The 20,901-nt window shown below is 43.0% G+C and overlaps 1 protein-coding gene across 1 annotated transcript in view; it reads left to right on the top strand.

Moving 5' to 3' along the window:
- Positions 1–14,379: 14,379 nt before the first annotated feature.
- Positions 14,380–20,901, top strand: part of LOC308168315 (activin receptor type-2B-like) — a gene marked incomplete at its 5' end in the record, with an annotated part of 37,565 nt that continues 31,043 nt past the window's right edge. Inside the window, one exon of the mRNA XM_080542862.1 lies at positions 14,380–14,431. Within this exon, the coding sequence (XP_080398988.1) occupies positions 14,380–14,431 (52 nt within the window). The remainder of the gene's footprint in view (positions 14,432–20,901) is intronic.

Here is a 20,901-nt window from a genome sequence, read left to right as displayed (position 1 = left end):
AGTACATTCTAAACTATTATATTTTAAAAATAAATTCCTGCATATATTCTTCACCTCCAATCCTGGGAACACCTGCCTCCACACCTTCTCTGCCGCAGGCTCCTTCACTCTGCTCTCCAACAGTGCCCAGTAGCACTCCTTCACCTTAACCGCTGAGAAGTCCCGCACTGTTTCCCCTTTCCCTAGTCTTAACTTAGGTAACTCTGTTTGCTCCTTCCCTTTTAACTCCCTATCTAACCTACTCACCCACTCCCCTGGTATACTCTGCTTTATTTTATTATACATGCTCACTATTTCTCCCCTTCTCATCTCCTCATCTGTTTCCCTAACAACTTCTATAATTGCCTGCTCTGATAGGAACCCTGGCACTACCTCATACCTAAAATCCCTTACTCTAATCAGTCCTGCCCTCCAGAAACTCCTAGATTCTAACATTTTCCCCTCTCTTCTTATTACAGGGTTCAATAAAACTGGAACATTTAGTATCTCCCCTCTCTTCTCACACTCATATCCTACCTGAGGCAAAAAACTACCCCAGGCTTTAAACACCTCTTTATAGAATTCCGGCACCCTATCATACATCCGTGCTTTAAAGCACATCAACAACCCATAATCCCCACACCCCCCACATCTATGTACCCATTCCCTAAAGTATCCTTTCCATCCATGTCCTTCCTCCCCATACAAAAACCTTTTGACTGTTCTGACTCTCATTGCCCTCATCTTTACTTCCAAATCTACCAGTTTCAACCCTCCTTTATCATAATCTGCTACTAATACATCATACGCTATTTTAACCCCCTTTCCTCTCCACAAAAAATCTGACACTAACATCCTGGTTTCTTTTAGAACCCACTCTGGTACATTCAATACTCCTAATACATAAACATATTTTGACATTAACAGTGCATTAACAATTACAACTTTTCCCTTCAGTTTCATGTTCCTTTGCTTCCAATAATTCAATGTTGTTCTTATTTTATTCAAAACCCCTGTCCATGTGTAATCAACAGCCTCCCTGTCATCCTCTCCAAGATATATCCCCAACACTTTTATCATCCCCTTTACAATTTTCAAATCAAAAACACAATTGTCTGTATTCACTCCCCCTATACACAACATTTCAGACTTGTCAACATTCACTTTTGCACCAGAAGCCTTTCCATATATGTTTACACACCCCATTATTTTGTTCACACTATTTACATCCCTGACAGTACATGTCGTGTCATCTGCATATTGATGGATTATGCTAACTCCTCCCCCCGGCATATTTATTCCCTTAATGTCTTTCTCCTGCTTAATATACGCTGCCAATGGCTCCACAGATATGCTATATAGCAATGCTGACAGTGGACACCCTTGTCTTATTGATCTACCCAAAGGGAAGGAGTCAGTCAATAATCCATCTATCTTTACTTTACTTCTTGCTTTCTTATATAATAGTTCAATCCAATCCCTCATAAGTCCCAATCCCAAAATGTTCCATTGTTTTCAATAAAAAAACATGTTCCACCCTGTCAAAAGCCTTATTTAAATCCAAAGATAACAATAAACCCCCTTCCTCCCTCATGTCCTTCACAACATCCCTTAATGTGCACATATTCTCTGCCACATCCCTCCCTGGGACTCCATAGGCCTGGGTAGGTGCAATCATGTTTTTCATTACTTTATTCAATCTATTTGCTAATACTTTTGCTATGGTTTTATAATCACAATTAAGTAATGATAATGCTCTATAATTCTGTAATTTGTTCCTGTCCCCTTTACCCTTATACAATAACGTGAGCACCCCCAAACCCATAGAGTCCGGAACAACCCTTTTATTCCCCATACACGTATACACTCTGCACAATATAGGGGCCAGGATGTCAACAAAAGCTTTATAAAATTCAGCCGTCAACCCATCCGAACCCGGACTCTTATTTGGGTTTAACCCCATGATGGCTGTCTTAACCTCCTCCACCCTTAGGTCTGCATCACACATTTTCCCTTCTTCTTCTGTCACCCTAGCTTCCACTGCTTCTAATACTTTATTCATACATTCCTCATTCACACCCCCAGATGTATATAGGTCTGTATAAAATGACTGCACAGTATCCATTATTCCCACTAAGTCTGTTATTATTTCACCTTTATCATTCTCTAATTCCTTAATTTTCCCTTTCTCTTTCTGTCTCTTCTCTAAACCTAAAAAGAATGCTGTACTCCTTTCTCCCTCAACCACATACCTTGCCCTACTCCTTACTAAAGCACCTTCACACTTTCTCTTCTCTAGCTCCCTCAAATCTTCCCTCACTCTCAAATACTCTGCTAAATCATGCCCTGGAATATTATCAACTCTCTCCTGTTCTATTGCTAACCTTTTCTGCAAATCTCTTTCCTCCCTCACCCTCTCTTTCCCTCTCAGTTTTGCGAATGCTATTATTACAGCTTTTAATTTATCCTTCATCCCTTCCCACCACACACACACATCACTCTCATACATCTGGTCTTCCATAGCAACACTCACACACTCTCTTACTATCACCCCAAAACGTCTATCTTTCAGTAAACTTGCATTAAAGCACCATGTCCCTCCTCTTCCCCCTACGTTCCTCGCACCTAGCTGGAAAGACTGAGCATCGTGGTCGCTAAAGGCCATAAACCGATACTCAACCCTTCCAACCAGGTGCCTCACCTCCCTCTTCACTAAACATAAATCGATCCTTGATTGTCTCAAAACCCCCATCACCATTTGTCTCCTTGAAAAAACCTGTGCATCAGGGTGCCCCTCCCTCCATATATCCACCATTCCTCTTGTGCGCATCATTTCTAATAATACTGGGCGTGACGGATCATTCCTAAATTTCACCCCCCTTGTTACATCTAACCTGTCCACCACCACATTATAATCCCCAACCATAATACAATTTCCAACACATTTCTCTTTCAAAGATTCAAAAAAAACTTTCCTATATTTGTCCACATTTGGTGCATATATACAATATAGTGCATACTCTATCCCTTGATATTCGAACCCCACTCCCACCACTCTTCCCTCATTGTCATTCATTATATTCCTTACATTTTTCACTACCCCATTCTTTACCAAAATAGCCACCCCACAAGCATACACAGTTCCATTACTCACATAAACTTGTCCATTCCACCTCCTTCTTACATCTTCCATTATGTCCTCTGTCCAATGCGTCTCCTGGAGGCATATAATCTCCTCTCTGTATGCTGCCAACACAAGCTCCATCTTCTTCCTATCCCTGAGTCCATTTGTGTTGACAGCAACAACCCTGACCATCGTCAAGATTACAAAGAAAAAGATCATGTACACCGCCATGTCATTTTCCTACCTTAGTCTTCTTCCCTTGTGCACCTTTTGCACCCCTTCCTGATCTTGTCCTCACCCTCTGTACATCCGCATATAGTCCTTCATCGGAACCTTTTCTTTTCCCCACGCCCTCTGTTGAAGGCCCTGCCTCATCCATCTCTCCATCCCTTACTGCGTTGTCTAGGCTGGCTCCAATCTCCTCTCTCTCTTTACCCTCCATTTCCACCGGACCAGGCCCCTCCGCTCCTCTCTCCACTTCCGGCTCCATCTGGGTCTCCTCCACCACCTCAGCTTGTCCTCCTCCCTCCGTCACGTCTTCATGGCTCCTTTCCCCACCTTCTCCTTGTGTCTCCACCACTTCCTCCTCCACCACCTCCTCCTCCTCTCCCTCCATCTCCTCTTCTTCGTCCCCCTCCTCCTCCTCCTCCACCACCTCCTCCTCCTCCTCCTTCTCCTCCTCCTTCTCCTCCTCCTCCTCCTCCTCATCACTGCTCACTCTCTCTCCTCCATCATATCTCCTTCCCATGCATTCACGTGCATAATGTCCTTGTTTATTGCATTTGTAGCATACGAACTCCGGGCATTCTCGGATTACATGTCCTGGTTTAATACATAGCCTACATACCCTCACTTGCTTATCATGAATCACCCTAAAGTGATCCACTCCAACCAGGGTCTCAAACTTGGTAGAATAGGGCAAAGACCTCACCTCTTCGGTGAACTTCACCTTCATGTATCTCGTCCCGTCTGCAATGTCCGTTCCAGGCCACGTCTTTCTTTTGATAGGTGACACCGCCTTCACCCCCCACGACTCCAGCCTGTACCTGATCACGTCATCCTTCAGATATACCGGGAGATGCAAAAACGAGACCACCATTTCATCCACCGACAAGTCCTTTCCCATTATTCTCACGCCTTTTATCATGAAACCATCCATGAGCTTGTCCTTCCCTCTCCTCGATGCCAGCGTGATCTCATATTTCCTGTCTCCTTTATCCCGACAGCCCTCCACATTTCCACACACCTCCTTTATGCCTCGTAACATTTCCATCATGGTTATATTACTTCCCTGCTCCAGTCGCACTTCCACCGTTAAACTTGCGTCATACCGTTTGTCCGTGTTGCTTTTATCGTCGTCCATTCCATTCGCGTTGTTCGTTGCCATGTCGTCCGTCCTTAGAAGCCCCCGATCAGCACGAAGCTGTCGGGGTACTCAAAATCCTTAACTCGCTTAAATAAAGATGTTATTATAATGTTCGTTTGTTTTTTTCAAAGACACGCTCAAACTTTTCTCAGTCCAAACACACCTGTTCAACTTCCGCTCATGCGCATAGACGCCGGCTCTACCTCCTGCGCCACAGCCGCCCCAGGTGTTGTGCAAACAGGTGTTGAGTCTGTTCCCTCCGGCCAGACTTTAGCTGTCCTCACTGTAGGTTTAATCCGTTCGATGCGGGGTGTATACTTGGGTAGTAGGAGCAATGAGAGATGATCAGACTGTCCTAGGTGGGGGAGGGGGGGTGGCTCTGTAACCATCAGAAATGTTTGTGTATACACATGGTTGAGAGTTTTGTTTCCTCTAGTGACACAGGAGACATGTTGATGGCATTTAGGAAGTAAGCCTACAGTTTTAAGTCCCCTCTGACAATAAAGACCGCCATCTGGGTGTACAGTTTGTTGTTTGCTAATAGCTGCATGTTGTAATTCTTTCATTGCTAGCTTAGCATTGGCATCTGGGGGAATATAGGCGGGAGTGGCTCTCAACAGTGTCAGTGTCAGTAGTACACTTTAATACACAGACCTCCACCCCTCGATACCCCCCTCCACCCCTCGATACCCCCCTCCACCCCAGGAATACACCCATAGCTTGATGCAGCTACCACTATTCTTCACACGAGAGATGGTGCAGAAACTGCATTGCATGTGCGGGATTTGCACTAAACTTGGCTTTGTAGTAAAACCAAATAAACACATTTCCAGCCACTTTCTTTGCTGTATCACTTGAATTCATTGTTGATTGATGGCAAACTATTTTTTTATTTGATCCATTTTAAATGGAGGCTATAACACAACAAAATGTGGAAAAAGTGAAGGGGTCTGAATACATTCCGAATGCACTGTATCTATGGGTTGATGATTTTGGTAGTATTTTTATCCTTTCCAAATATGTTCAGAGTGCAATATTCTGTGAATGCTGACTCTGAACACAAAACACACATATACTGTACATACTATACATACACACACACACACACACACACACACACACACACACACACACACATTGACAAGTTAATGGAGTGTTTTATATCAGCTTATAATTTATGAAACCCCCAAGCAACCTGTTTTACTGTTTCGGGAATGTGTGTGTGTGTATGTGTGTGTGTGTTTGTGTGTGTGTGTGTGTGTGTGAGTGTGAGTGTGAGTGTGTGTGTGTGTGTGTGTGTGTGTGTGTGTGTGTGTGTGTGTGTGTGTGTGTGTGTGTGTCGGTGGAGCTATTACATCCTACACAATTCAGCCCCAAAGGATGTCACGTGGAAGAGCATGTGGGGTTATAAATCAACATGGCTCTGCAGACTGATGCTCAATAAGATAGAGGACTGTGGTTGACACATGAGCACACACACACACACACACACACACACACACACACACACACACACACACATGCACATGCACATGCACAGAGTTTTGAACAATTCTTTAAGATGTGTGTGGTGGCCTGTGCTGCTTTGAAACACTGATCTCGCCTTCATGCCAGGCCACGACCCCCCTGCCCTCCGAGGCCACATACACGCACACACACACACACACACATACACACACACACACATACACACACACACACACACACACACACACACAGACACACACACACACACACACACACATACACACACACAAACACACACACACTTGCACGCGCACACACACACACAGACACACACACACACACTTGCACTAAAGACATCATAGATCAAGACCCTCCTGCCCTGTGTCAGGCCCCAACACACACACACACACACACACACACTTGCACGCGCACAGACACACACACACACACACACACACACACACACACACACACACACAAAGGAATGCTGCGCTAAAATAGGTAAATGTGCCCAAAGGGTAGAGTTGATGACCACAAGTGCTTCTCCCTCCATCTCTTCTTCTCTTTTGTGTGTTTTGATGAAAACAGGGTGCCCTTGGATCGTATTTCACCAGATATAAAAAAAATTGCAAAGAATATGAATGTACTGTATTTATTTCTGTATTTCTCTCACAAAGGTATCTAGAGTTGAAGTAGGTCTTTGCACATCTTGACCACTAGGACATACTGGATATGGTCTGTTAGTGTGTATGAAGCTGCAGGTTAACTCAGCTTAAACTAAATATTTAAACACATCTTCAGACTTTCTACAACCTCTAAAATGCCCCCACTCTAATTACCTGTACATCTCCTAATCTTCCTCAAGAACAATGCCATAACCAATCATTTGTCTATAATTTGAGAAAAACTGATCATGTCATCGTTGGCCCAGCAGATTGTCTTATTTATGGCTCACAGATAAGGATATCGGAACATTCACTATGCTTGCGGCTGATTGATTTTATGTGAGCCAGAGATTGGATCAGATTGGTCTCTCTTATCAAACTAAGCGATCAAATCTATAATTGCATAGGAATATTAATAATTGTATTGGCATGACTATATGCATTTCTATGTCTGGGAAGGTTCTCTAACACATTGGTATTGACCTTTAGAGTTTGATTCAAACCAGAATCCTGATATTGAGAGTCCACGTGATAATCATCTGAATGAAAGGGAGGGATAGCTGGTAGTCATTATTGTAGGGCCTTATAGGTTGGTAGTTGCAATACAGAGGGTTGGTAAGGACATTTGGTTAGGTATTGTTAATAGCAAAGCATGTCTTAACACTATGAATGTGACTCCAAGTAAATTAACACTATGTGCTAATAATTACTGAGTTTGTGTCGATTAGTGAAAGAATGGTCACGTTAGAATGAATGCACTGAGGCTTTAATAGTGCTCTAAACATTCTACCCTCATCGTACATGATAGAAAGAGAGAGGTAGTGAGGGAGATAGAGGGACCACATGATATGTTACTGTACTTTCAAAACAACACCTGGGACCTCTGACCATGACACAGAGAGAGAGAGAAAGAATATGTCTTCTACTCTGCTTTTATACCCGGCTTCAACCATAAAATGAGTGTGTTTAAATGAAGACCTGTTTCCAATGAGAATCAATGAGACCTCATCCTATCAATCCTATTCATATGACACCACCACATCGACACATTCCCAGGAGCTATTAAACATCATCACAGAGAGATCACAGTCATTTGGTCCATTGGGAGGAAGGGATCTCAAGAAAGGATGGATTTTGAATTGATGTCTCCCATTTCTTTATCATCATCTTCTGACATTTACAACTATCGTCATAATCATGGAAGCTTAACAAGCGACTTCATGCTAGTGCATCATGTGATGTTTAAACAAGCTCTCTGGCTGCATAGCAAATCCCTCATCTTCACAGGGACATGTCTGTCAATATAGGAACTGAATGTCAAATGGTGCATGTACAGAACTGTAAAGTATCTCTCTCTCTCTCTCACACACACACACACACTTCTTGCTAATAATTGATAAACCAATACAGCCCATGTCGGTATGAATGATCTGAAGCATGGGACTACCAGCAGCCTTGGGCACTGTGAGATCGATGATCTTTAGGCTGACATGACAACCTCGTGTTTTGCTTAATAATATTTGCACAATTATTTCATGTTTTATAGCAGAATGTAATTGTCTCTTGTAGATTATCTTATATAATCTATATTAACTAGGCCAAATGTTACGTGCACCAGATTCATTCATGGAGAAATTAATTGAACAAATGTTGTTTTTAGCAATGTTTAGGAGAAAAGGGGCTGCGGCTTTAACTGATTGCATTTTATATGATAACGTTACTCTGTACCATGTTCATTGTTACTTTTGGCATGTTTCGTTTATACATTCTTAATGTTAAGGGTGTACAACACATGACTAATTTGTGCTGTCTTTATGTTGATGTTGATGTATTGTGTCAGTATTCAGCCTGCCTGATGCTACAAACAAGCAATTACACACCACAGCTCAGTGGGGAGTGGACTCTTGCAGTGTGCGGCCTTGGGTTGGTTGGGGTAGTATAGCCTCTGCTGTAGTATAGGCACTCCCAGTGCAGGCATATGGACCAGTACCGTGCGGGCTGGGTTGGTCGTGGTGCTGGTTCTGGGCATCTCGGTGGGCATCATGCTACTGCCCCCTGATGTCCTTCTGCTGGGTCAGCCTGTGACAGAGTGGACACGGTGTAAGTGGCCACTGGCCTTGTCCTTCAGATTGTATTTTAGATGTCCCTTAGATGTGCTGGGGGCCTCAGGCCACCTGTTTTATGGTGATTCTCCTACTGTTTAATGTATGAGTCTTTCAGTTTATAACAGCCTATAATCTTGTGTTGTCCTCTTTGTGCTGATCCGTCCGAGGGGCTCTCTGCCCCTCAATACTAGACACCAGTCCTGGTTTTGTGTCTACACCCTTCTGGTCCTTGCCATCCCGGGTTCCACCAGAAGGCTGCCCTTCACTATAGACCCCTTAACTCTTGCACCGCACCGCACCACACTCCAATTTCCACATGAGTTCACTGTTCAGCACCTGATCAGCCAGAGGAGGATGGGTAGAGTCTGGTTCCTCACAAGGTTTCTTCCTCCCAGTGAGTTTTTCCCACTGTGCCCTGTATAATTTTCTCCCCTCTGTGGAGTTTTTTCCTTGGTTGACTTTTTGGAGGTCTATGGTTTGGTGTTAGATCATATTGTTTGTAGTTTATTTATTATTTTATTTATATTGTTAGTATATTCTTTAGTATTGTTTTTATTGTGAAGCACTTCGTGACATAATGTCTATGTAAAAAGTGCTATATAAATAAACGTGTTTGAATTATTGATTGAGCTGAAATGGACTAAAGTGTGACACGGTCTGGTCAATTGGTCCGCAAGTCGGCATCCGATTTAATGTTCTGACTTTTCTTTAGAAACATTTTAATACATTTCAGCGTTGCTGAAAATCAATGAGACGCTCGCGAGTCAACTAACACATCTTGTTTTGTGAGCCTGCTAACAATGTAAAGTAGTGTTATAGTTGGTAGCAGTGGGGATTACTCACTGAATCCATTGCATTGGATTGCAAGTATTTTGGCTTGACTAGCGAGTTTGTGTTGTGATTCTCAACAACGTTGAAATGTATTTCCGTGTTTCAAAATAAAAGTCTGAACATTTTGACAGGTTCCCGACTTGCGGCCCAAATTACCAGACCATGTCACAAATGGGGGAAGTAGTCAAAGCCTTATGCTGATTAATGATATTGCCATACTGTTCTCGTGTTTCTAAAGGCCACGGAGCTTCTTCAAAGAGCTCTTCGTCCATGCCAGCTGATGAAGTGAGTTCACTTACATATCAAATACAGTGTGAAGACTGGCTAAATTATAGTTCTGTCACTCCATATGGTTGGGGCCAACAAAAGATCACGCTCACTGTCTCAAGGATGTGTTAAAGGAATCATAACCTTTTCTCCTGTTCCCATGGCAACCATTAAAGGGATAATTACAAAATAACATATCTGGTTCCTTACCCTGAAAGGAGTCTATGGATAAGGACAGACTGAAATCCACACATTGGATGCAACTCAATGAATCAGAATCAGAATTGCTTTTATTACATCCTATGTATGGGTACACAAGAGTAAAATTCTTAGGTTCAGGTTCTTCGACATTGGCATTGCAGCAGAATACTAAATCAACAATGATAGTGTAAAAAAGTAAGGTAATTCATAAAAAAGTAGGATACGGTAATAAAGTGGTAAAGTGACGGTAGTTGTACTACAGTGGGACCAGTCGTACTGCAGTAGAACAGTTGTGCAGGTTACAATGAGATGAAATGCAATAAAATAATACAATATGCAATAATATAGTACAGATATGATACAGTACAGGAAGTTCAGGTTATAATCAGGTAGTGTTCAAGTAATCAGGTAGTGTGCAGGTAGTCATAATATATATTCTTTACTTGGGATGTAATACACTTTTGGCACACATGGCAATAAAAAAAAAACATGAGTCTTCAATTATTATTATTTAGCTATTTAAACATGTCAGCCCTGTACGTTTGTTTCCTGAGGGTTAGCTGACAACCCCACTGACAGATGACAGGTAGATAATGACAGGTATTGTAATGGGGGAGTGGTTGTCCTGGGGGAGTGGTTGGGGGTGGAGTTAACCAGGTATTGTTCCCACCCATTACCTGCTGGTGAAAAGTGTCTGTGAAAACTTTGAGGCTGAATTTCTCGGTTTGTTGATTTGGGGGGTATCAACATTCAAATCTGCATAACTTCTTCAACTTGTTTAAGATGTCAATGTATGACACATCATTTGAAAGCTTACAATCTGCCCTTTCATAATATGAAACTGACATTGCCCTACTTGGGGACCTTTTCATCAGGCCCTGTCACAAATATGTGATTTTGTCATTTGGGTGAACTGTGAAACAACATGATAATGGGAAGGGAGGTTTCATTCAAATAAAAACCTCTGAGGTGTCTTGTAGGCTTAGCAAGCCATCTATCGGTGGAACAGGATTAAGATGTGATCTTTGAAGCCTCCACAATAGCTTGATTGTTAAACCAAAATGAATACCCCTCCCCAGTAGGGAATTGTAATAACCATATTAAGGTTAAACATGTGAACTCTTTGACTGCCAGCCATGTTCAGAGCGGAGAGCTCCACACTGCCAGACTTTTGGGGCATTTTTGCTGAACTTTGAAGACCCACCAAATATTGACTTTTCGGACTACATAAACATTGAACATATCTACCAAAACTTTAGACTCTCTTCTTTCATCAGAAAAAGAAAGTTTGTTTCTAGCCTCTTTGAGTGTTTAGAAATCGGCCGTAGAACATAGGGTGGTTTCAGCAAAAACACCTGATTTTGACCAATAAACAGAGAAAACGAGCTTTTTCTGCAGAACTTTTTTTTTTAAAATTATTTTTCTGCACTTTTTCTGTATCATCCGACTCTGAACTGTTTGAAGAGTCGCGCGATGGCCGCGATGCTCCGCAATGCTCCGCGCCGCAATGCTCCGCGCCGCGTTTGGCACATACCCTGATCCGTTTCGCCATTACTACAACCCACAGCAAGCCACTTCCTTCTCCAGGCTTTTATCGAACTACTGCCCCCATCTGGGACCGAAATACATTACACCCAAGTCTGAAATTCACTCGCTAGGTGTAGAACATGTCAATAACGCGATCCCCGCGAAAAAAAATCTATAAGACGCCAATTGGCGTCTTTGGCAGTCAACGTTACTATTCTATAAGACTTTGGCAGTCAATGAGTTAACATATTTAACCGTAATACAGTGATTTCTGAGTTCTGTGAAATTCCATAAAATCTTGCATGAAAATAATTACAGCCATATTTTCAGAGCGGCTAGTTCTGCTTGAGTGATGACGACTATCTAATAACAGTACACAGGTTCTCTAGATAGACAGACAGATCGATGTGGAGTTGTCCACTCCAACCTCATCCTCCTCCACTGTTTCTGTTTCTCCTGTCACTGTGAAAAATACCCCGCTGGGGTGTAAAACGTCTTCTTCTCTGGAAGACGTCATCACGACATTGGGATTCTTCATCACAGGATTGCTTAATCCCAATTTCCCCCCCCCCTGAATCCCAGGTTAGACGTTTCTTGTAGTTTGTCACCAAGTTTGCGCAGATCCCAGTGGGGATTTTGGCCCACTCCTCTTTGCAGATCCTCTCCAAATCCTTAAGGTTTGGAGGTTGACGCTTGGCAACTCAACGCTTCAGCGCCCACCACAGATCTTCTATGGGATTAAGGTCCAGTGACTGACTAGGCCACTCCATGACCTTAATGTGCTTCTTCTTGAGGCACTCCTTTGTTGCCTTAGCCGTACGTTTTGGGTCATTGTCATGCAGGAACACCCATCCACGACCCATTTTCAGTGTCCTGGCTGAGGGAAGGAGGTTCTCACCCAAGATTTCACGGTACATAGCCCCGTTCATCCTCCTCTCGATGCGGTGAAGTCGTCCTGTCCCCTTAACAGAGAAACAGCCCCAAAGCATAATGTTTCCACCGCCATGCTTGACGGTAGGGATGGTGTCCTTGGGGTCAGTATTTTTCCTCCTCCAAACACGGCAAGTTGATGCCAAAGAGCTTGATTTCTCCCAAGTCTCCTCTGAATCATCCAGGTGCTCATTGGCAAACTTCAGACGGGCCTGTACATGTGCCTTCTTGAGCAGGGGGACCTTGCGGGCGCTACAGGATTTCAATCCATTACGGTGTAGTGTGTTACCAATGGTCATCTTGGTGACTGTGGTCCCAGCTGCCTTGAGATCAAGCTCCTCCCGTGTAGTTCTAGGTTGATCCCTCACCTTTGTCATGATCAACATCACCCCACGAAGTGAGATCTTGCATGGAGCCCCAGACCGAGGGAGATTGATGGTCAATTTGTGTTTCTTCCATTTTCGAATAATTGCACCAACAGTATTCTCCTTCTCACCAAGATGCTTGCCAATGGTCTTGTAGCCCATTCCAGTCTTGTTCAGGTCAACAATCTTGTCCCTGATGTCCTTAGACAACTCTTTGGTCTTGCCCATGGTGGAGAGGTTGGAATCTGATTGATTGATTGATTCTGTGGACAGGTGTCTTTTATACAGGTAACGAGTTGAGATTAGGAGTACTTTCTTAAAGTGAGAGGACTAATCTGTGTGCCTCATGGTCACATAATCGGTCTAAATGGAGCCAGAATTATTACTGGTTGGTAGGGGGTGAAACACTTATTTTACTCAATAAAACACAAATATTTTTCTTTTCTTTTTTCAAAAATGTGATTTACTGGGATTTTAAAAAGAAATTCTGTCTCACTGTTAAAATGAACTATAGACTGTTCATTTCTTTGTAAGGGGGTAAACTGACAAAAACAGCAGGGGGTGAAATACTTATTTTCCATATATATATATTTTCCATTACACATACAGTATCAAAGGTAAATACACATAAAGACAAAGGAATTATTTCAGTTGTGGTTCTCGTTGTCAGATATGACATATTCATATGATTTGTTATATGAATCATACATAATGTACAGTTAAAAACATATCATTTAACAACAAAGAACGCATAACATATTGGCATGTCCTAAGATGTGGAAGACATTGGCACTGGTCACACCCGACATGTTCTTGTGTTATTATTGTACTAACATTATTATGTTGCTTATAATTTCTTGCTTTGTGGAGTGAATCGATCAATTTTTTTCTGATTACAAAAAGTGGAATAGGGATTGTTCCTATTTTTCACTTGTCCAATGACTCTATCACTATGTGATAACATACAAGTTAGTTACCATAATAACACGACTAGTAGGTTAGTTTTTTTTTCAGTCTCAGCAATGCCACACTCCCCCTTATCCATGCCTCTTTGATTGCATTCCTGTCTTTGTATTTAAACATCCGGGTTTTCCTACTGACTGTGCTGACTCTGGCTTACTACCCTCTCAGAAGCCATTTTGGACTCAGTTCAGTTTCTTGCATGTGAATATCGGACCCTGTCCTCTCAGCCATTCTATTACACATAGTAGCCTAAAGGTTAAACCGCACCGCGGAGAGCTAGGAAAATACCTTCTGAAATATCGAATTACCTTGACCTCGTCGGTTTGACCAACTGGAATAGATCTATCATTTCCCAAATGGATTTGTTGATATTTTAAACTTATTCTTAGCCCTGTGCAATTGTGTTGCATCGGGGGCTTGTACACACACAAAAGCAACGGCGCAACTCTTGGTGCGGTGGACAGAAGCGAAGGCCTCCGGTCATTTGGTCTTTGCTGTGTTGCTGTGCCGATCATCTTTTTAAATGTTCGCAAAGGAAAATAGATTAAAAAGGAGAAAATCTGGTGCGTTTCTTTTGAAGTAAAGGAATATGTTTGCTTCCTGGCTGACTTTTGCACTTCTTCTGGGAACTTTTTGTGCAGGTAAGCACCGTATTTATGTAATCGTAAATAGTTGACCGCTTATTTGGGGTTGGATCGGTCAGTTGGGGAATGTTATAATATGTATCCAATGAATTCGATCCGAATGGGAACGCGCAACATATTATTCCGATGGAATGATGGAGCGAACAGTGCTGGAGCAAAATGCTTCGCGTAGCCTTTGATATTGATATTAGTAGTGTTTTAGTAGTGTTATTTATTGCTGATCACTTTCATGTGCACTATCTATGCTACTGTTTAGATGAAACAGTCTCTGTATGATTATGCTGTGTTCTATTGTCCATAGATCAATAAGTAACTCGCGATCACATACTGATTATAGCCTACCCGAATGATTGGACTATTTGATCATAACAATAATAATATGCTCAGGTTATAATAAATGCCATATTCTTAACATGTGTTACATGATGACAAGCTTTCGTCGTAGGGCTGATCTGGCTAAACATGTGAATGAAGGAGCCGGTTAATTGTTACTATCATGTGGCTTTACGTTGTAAAGGTATTATTATGATAGTGAAGTGGGGGTCTTATTAAAATAGCCAGCATAATTGAGCTTATGAATTGTAGTGTAGTGTGTATGTGTGTATGATTGTGATATTAAACGAGAATGAAAGATCAGGCTATTCTTAATAACGAGCACTGAGGAGTTGATTTATGTGTCTGTGTGAATGATTCAGATGACTACAATTTATTTTAATTTATTTAGATTCATTACGTTATGTTGTAGTAGTAGGCCAAAACATCCGTTTTGCAGAGAAATTAGACCGGTGTCATCGAAATCGCTCTCTTTTGGTTATTTTTAACGCACAGGACTGGTTTATTATCCTGTCGTGAATGAATATGGAATACGTATGCATATATTGGTGTCATTATTTATGCCCTAGCTCAATTCCACTACATTTGATCCCTTCCTCTGTTGATTGGATATTGGGCAGTTTGTTTATTAGTGCTGCTTTGTTGTGTAGTTCCCTCCTTGGACGACTCTGGGGGAGGGGTGTGTGTATGGGGTGTGTGTGGGGTGGGGGTGCCAATGGTTCTTTTGTGTGTGTTTTCGCTTATTTACTATTGTAAGCTTCTGTGTGTCATTATTTTTGGAAAAACTAAAAAATGTTTATTATCCTTGTGTGTTATCTCTTGACAGGCAGATTGCTTCGGATGTGTCAACTATATATAGCCTATATATATATATATATATATATATATATTACTTACACTCCTCTAACACTTATTCCAGGTATTTGTGTATTATACATTGTTTGTGTTCATGCATTCGTTAATTGTCACCAGGAGATAGATTTAGGACTAGAATGCTGTTAGTTATACACTAACAGCATTCTTCAAAGAAACCACAATCCTCTAAGTGAATTCACAAATATTACTATATCAAGGAAGGCCAGTGGGTACATTATAGTGACATCTTCTAGGCTACATTTGGCAGTTAGATAGGTGCAGTTTGCCAAACTCTGAATATGATGAACTGTGATTCATACGCCAGTCTTCAGCTTCTGTTAATCCACTCCACTCGTGAATGAGTTTAGATCCACGTGAAACTGCCTGAACATCCGCTTTGTTGTGTGACAGTACTTGCGAACCAATGGTTGTTGGGAGACAACTCCTCAGATCCTGAATGTGACCGGGAAGTGGCTATCAATCCCAATTCCCAAATATCACTGTTTGATCCCAATGGTGTCACCCTTGCTTTCTGGCTATAGCCACAGAAAGAGTCCTGTCACTGCAAACATAGCTACACCTCCGCCCAATTTCCCCCCCCAACTACATCTGGACACTTACATGTATTCCTACTAAATCAATGGCTCTAGATAAACGCCTGGGGTAGTGAAACAGGAGTGATCCGTATGCCTTGTTAGTACTGCAGCTCAGGTCATGGGAGCTGGAACAGTAAATGGTTTAGCAAGGCTGCGAGGGGCCTATAAAACAAACTATGTTGGCTGTTAATGTAATGGGGTAGCCGGTTGCACGTTGTCCTCCCCAGCCTTGCAGTAAGGAGAGTGAAACGCAGGCAGCACCCCGTGCTCTGCTCCTCTCCACTCCTCTGTGTGGAAGCAAAAGGATGATGATCCCTGCCTGCAGGTTTCCTCTAGACGGCCATGCTGCAGAGGACAGATTTTTGACAGATCCTCCCCATAGATTCCCACTAGAAAGGCGTACGACAAAGAACACATTTGGCTAGGCGTGTGTTTCCCAAACTTTTCACTTGATGATCACTATTGTCCTACAGCCCCTTTCACACATAGTTCCCTGTATATTACATGGAATCCCAACACGGGTCTGCCAGTGATTTTCGCCGTTCACACATGTCATGGCTTAATGCCAGACAATTGCCATGTTCTCCTTTTCACACATGGATCCGACCCGGGTCTGTGAATCACGCTTTCAACTGGATGCAGAACTGGAACAAGACAGGCGTGTGAGACTGCCATATACTATATATCTGCCATATATCATACCTCTGTTTTCTATGTATTTATCAGTGGTGTGCCGTCAGGGCCAGCAAGGCCTTCTCTGCTGGCCTAAACATCATCAGAATATACATTTAATTTTTATATTTTTTTTCTACAAATATGTATTAAATTATTCCCGTAGTCTATTCTCTTCATTTCATAGCTTTCCTCTTGGTTGCGCTGCTTCCAGACATTTGGAGGGCTTGCCTTTAGCTTTTATCCAATCAAATTCAGCCATAATGTGTTGCCAGGGTACCAAGAAATCTGCCCGCCTGCAGATTCAACAGTGGCGCGAGTACAGATTGTAATTTAAAGTGAGCGAGAAAAGAGCTGTGGCGTGCCGTGGTCAGATCTCGAGTTGGCAGCAAATCCAAGCAAATCCGACGAAGGGGCCTTCTGGATGGCGGAGCACCTGATCAGCCCCTTCACGTCTTTTGATTGGATACAAACTATTGGGAGGCGGAGCTAACACACTGAAACTTGATCTCGCTAATTTGTGTAGATGGAAGGTGTTGTTCTACAAGCCGAACCCCGACGTTAGCGACGATATCCATGTAAAAGGACTTATTGGTGGAACTGATCAACTGTACAACAGAGTCATTGAAGTCTTCTTGAGGAAAGAAAGGAGGATGGATTTTGTGTTCAAATAATCAGTTGTTTTGGTGAGTACAAAGCATTTAATGTTTTCTGCAAGAGATGTAGACATACGGAGCGACCCTGGGGTTCGTAGAGATATGTGTGTTGTGTTGCCTGGCTCAGTTGTGTGAGTAAGTGGGGCTTCAATGCGATCTTCTAACCACTTCCCGGGCTGCTACCATGGAAAACGACACACCCCCGTGACCGTATGAACACGAGGAAGATAACCATCCTTAAATGGAACCTCGAAACGGTTCTCCTATCGAGATCGACAGACCCCAAAGTTCGGGAACTGAACTTAACTGACGCTTTCGTTTTCATGCAATGAATTGAATACACCCAGACAAGGTGCCGCTATAATAACAATGGCAACGCCCGGTTATACTGCGTTTCTGTCTAAATGTATAGTTTCTAGAGCCATGGCGTCATAATGATGGTATTAAGAGGTGGAATAATTCAGGTAGGACATCACTGAAGGCCTAGGTGTGAAATGCACCACCCGCCACTGGTATTTATCATCATATTTTTCACATTAATTTAACAGCGAGTCAACTCGTATTATGTTTACCATCACCAAGTTTGCTCTCCAACTAAAGCACTTGATTACTGTTGATAAAACTTACTATACTAGTCCAAAAGCACAGTATGGGAGAACTTGGCGATGGTAAGCATAATACGAGTAAACTCAATTATTGCTATGCGCTCTGCGCTGCGAGCTCTCCCTGCTGACTGTGCGATGCGTGAGAATACCATATACCATATATCTGCCATATATCATACCTCCCCTATGATCTATGATTGGAAATGAAGTAGTGTCCTGTTGTGGAATTATATTTAGCCTAGTAGTAGTAGCGATATTCAGAGTCTGGGGCAGTTCTTATGCGCTCTGCCCTGCTGACTGCACGATGCAGGACCAAGGAATGTTCAGGCTTCTGTTCACACATACGGCGACCCGGTACATTACATGGAATGATACATGGTCCTGACCAGGGAACATGCCATGGCCAAATTTCCCTGGTCAGTCGCGTCCACACACACCCAGTACACAGGATATTCCATGGAATATACTGGGAAGGTTTGTGTGAAAGGGGGTTACTCTCTCAACCAGAAGATAGCCTACTGCTACAGAGGAATGGAGCTAATTAGTTGTATGTACTACTAAGCACAGGTCCCTGTCTGTATTCTCTCTACCAGGAGATGCTGAAGCCTGTAGTGTGGTATAGCATCTCCCCTCCTCTGTCTTTGCTGAGTGGTGGAGGACAGGCGGCTTGTCCCCATATCGCCTTGGACAGCACAGCACAGCACAGTGTCAGCCTACAGCCCCCCTGTGTTGACTGGCCTGACTCACCCGTCCGTGAGAGTGTGTATGCATGTTAGTTTGTGTGTGTGTGTGAGAGAGAGAGGGAGGCAGATGTGATGATGTTATAACAGTGCCCTTGTAGTGACTACATTATGGGTTCATGTTCTCCTCTTACTGTTGGTTGTGTAGTGGGAGGGAACCAGTTCTGGCACTAGGGGCAGAGGGGAGGATTATTAACGTTGCAACTTCCTGTTTAGACACAACAGTTTTGGTGATCTATTTTCTGGTCCTGTACTGAGAGTACAAGTTGTTATTTTGATTAAACAGTTATCATTACGTTGCCTACGTCTTTCCTTTTTCCTCCGGCACTACACCCTCATCGCAGAATCTCTGAATCCATAACAATGTTTTGTGTCTGTATGCGTGTGTGTGTGTGTGTGTATGTCTGTGTGTCTGTACGCGTGTGTGTGCATGCGCGTGTCTGTGTGTGTGCGTATGTGCTGCGTTGGATTTTCAAAGGTTTTGGCCACATGGTGTAGTGGAAGTGGGGGGAGGGGTGGCACTCTACTTGGATGGATTACTCTATTGGGGTGTAATGGCCAGCATTTAACCCTGTCCTCAATACTACCGTATGGTTATCAGGAGACTCACACCAATCCTGCTCTACGGGGTCCCAGAATTTACAGTCATCAGCATTTGTCAGCGTTTTCATATGGTTGAATTCTATAGCGCATGGACAGAGGAATAGGGGGGGAGGGAGGGATAGGGTGAACAGGGAGAGAGGGGGAATACACTGTGAGAGAGGGGGGGGGGGATGGGTACAGCCTCTAGCAAGAACAGGATTTAAAGCGACAGTGTATATTTGTTTCTCCTGTCGTGGATCAATGATGTTACGTTTCAGGAAGTTCATAACGTGGTTGTTTTGAAGAGAGGGGACAAGACATCTGAATGAACAGCCGATTATCCCAGGCTGCTTCCGCCCCTACTGTTTCTCCTGAGATTTCTACTACCCCTACTACTTTAAAAAAAACAAAAAACGTTCTTCTTCTATCTAGCATGACGACTGCCAATGGCCGCTGGCCTGTTCTAGATTACTTTTCCTGCTATGACCGGCGGATTGATGATTCACTTATTTAGTCAAATGTATTGATTGTGTGGCCTGGGGTGGTCCAGTGGTCTAGCACCGCGGACTACAGTGCACACATATGCCCATATCGGCATGGGTTTTAATCCGGCCCATGCCCTGCTGACGACATGCCCTCTCTCTCCCTTCTTCTCCCTACGTTCCTGTCTGTCTTCACTATACCTGTCCAATAAAATGAAAAAAATGACTTTAAAAAATAAATGTATTGATTGTAGCCTAAGTCGCTTTGGAATAAGGTGTGTTTGCTAAATGCCCAAAATGTGATCTCAACCTAGCGGTGATCTCAACCTAGCCTGTCTGTGGAATGTCCCTCTCCTCTCTCTGTTGTTCGCCTCATGCAGTGCGAGGGCTTGGACCGGAGGACACTCGTCCTTTTACATGTTACGCAAACATGGGAGGCAATGTATACAAGGCTGCACTCGCATGGTGTGTAATCGACTGCGGCCCTGAGAGCCGGAGGAACATGTCCGCCAGTAATCTACCGTTTACTCTGGCTTCCGTCCTAATTAACTGCAGATCTCCAAAACCCACAGCTAGGAATCGGGGGGGTTTAATTTGATAAGCGCAACATCAAAAAAAGGGCATGGTTGCATGGTGTCTTTGTGGCTCTATGGTTGTATGAGAAACATGATCCGCTCGTGTTTGAGTTCCTCTGCGGCCGTGACTGTGGCTTGGCACCCAAAACGGGCCTTCTGGTAATGTTTGAACCCAACCAAAGTTCAGTTACTGAGAACAGCAGCAGTAGAGAGAGAAAGAGAGAGAGAGAAGCCTGTACATTTCTTAGTTCTCAGAAGAACACAAGGAGAAAGAGATGGAACATGTTTTGTATTGATATGTGAGTGGGAGGACGATTTTGTGTACAGTGCGTAATGTTTGGAAATGCACATTTACTCTTGGTAATAGTGTA

Source organism: Nansenia antarctica, assembly GCF_963989245.1.
Source record: "Nansenia antarctica genome assembly, chromosome: 12".
Taxonomy (NCBI): Eukaryota; Metazoa; Chordata; class Actinopteri; order Argentiniformes; family Microstomatidae; genus Nansenia; species Nansenia antarctica.
Note: the sequence above shows the minus strand (reverse complement) of the source record. Positions and strands in the feature narration are given on the sequence as shown.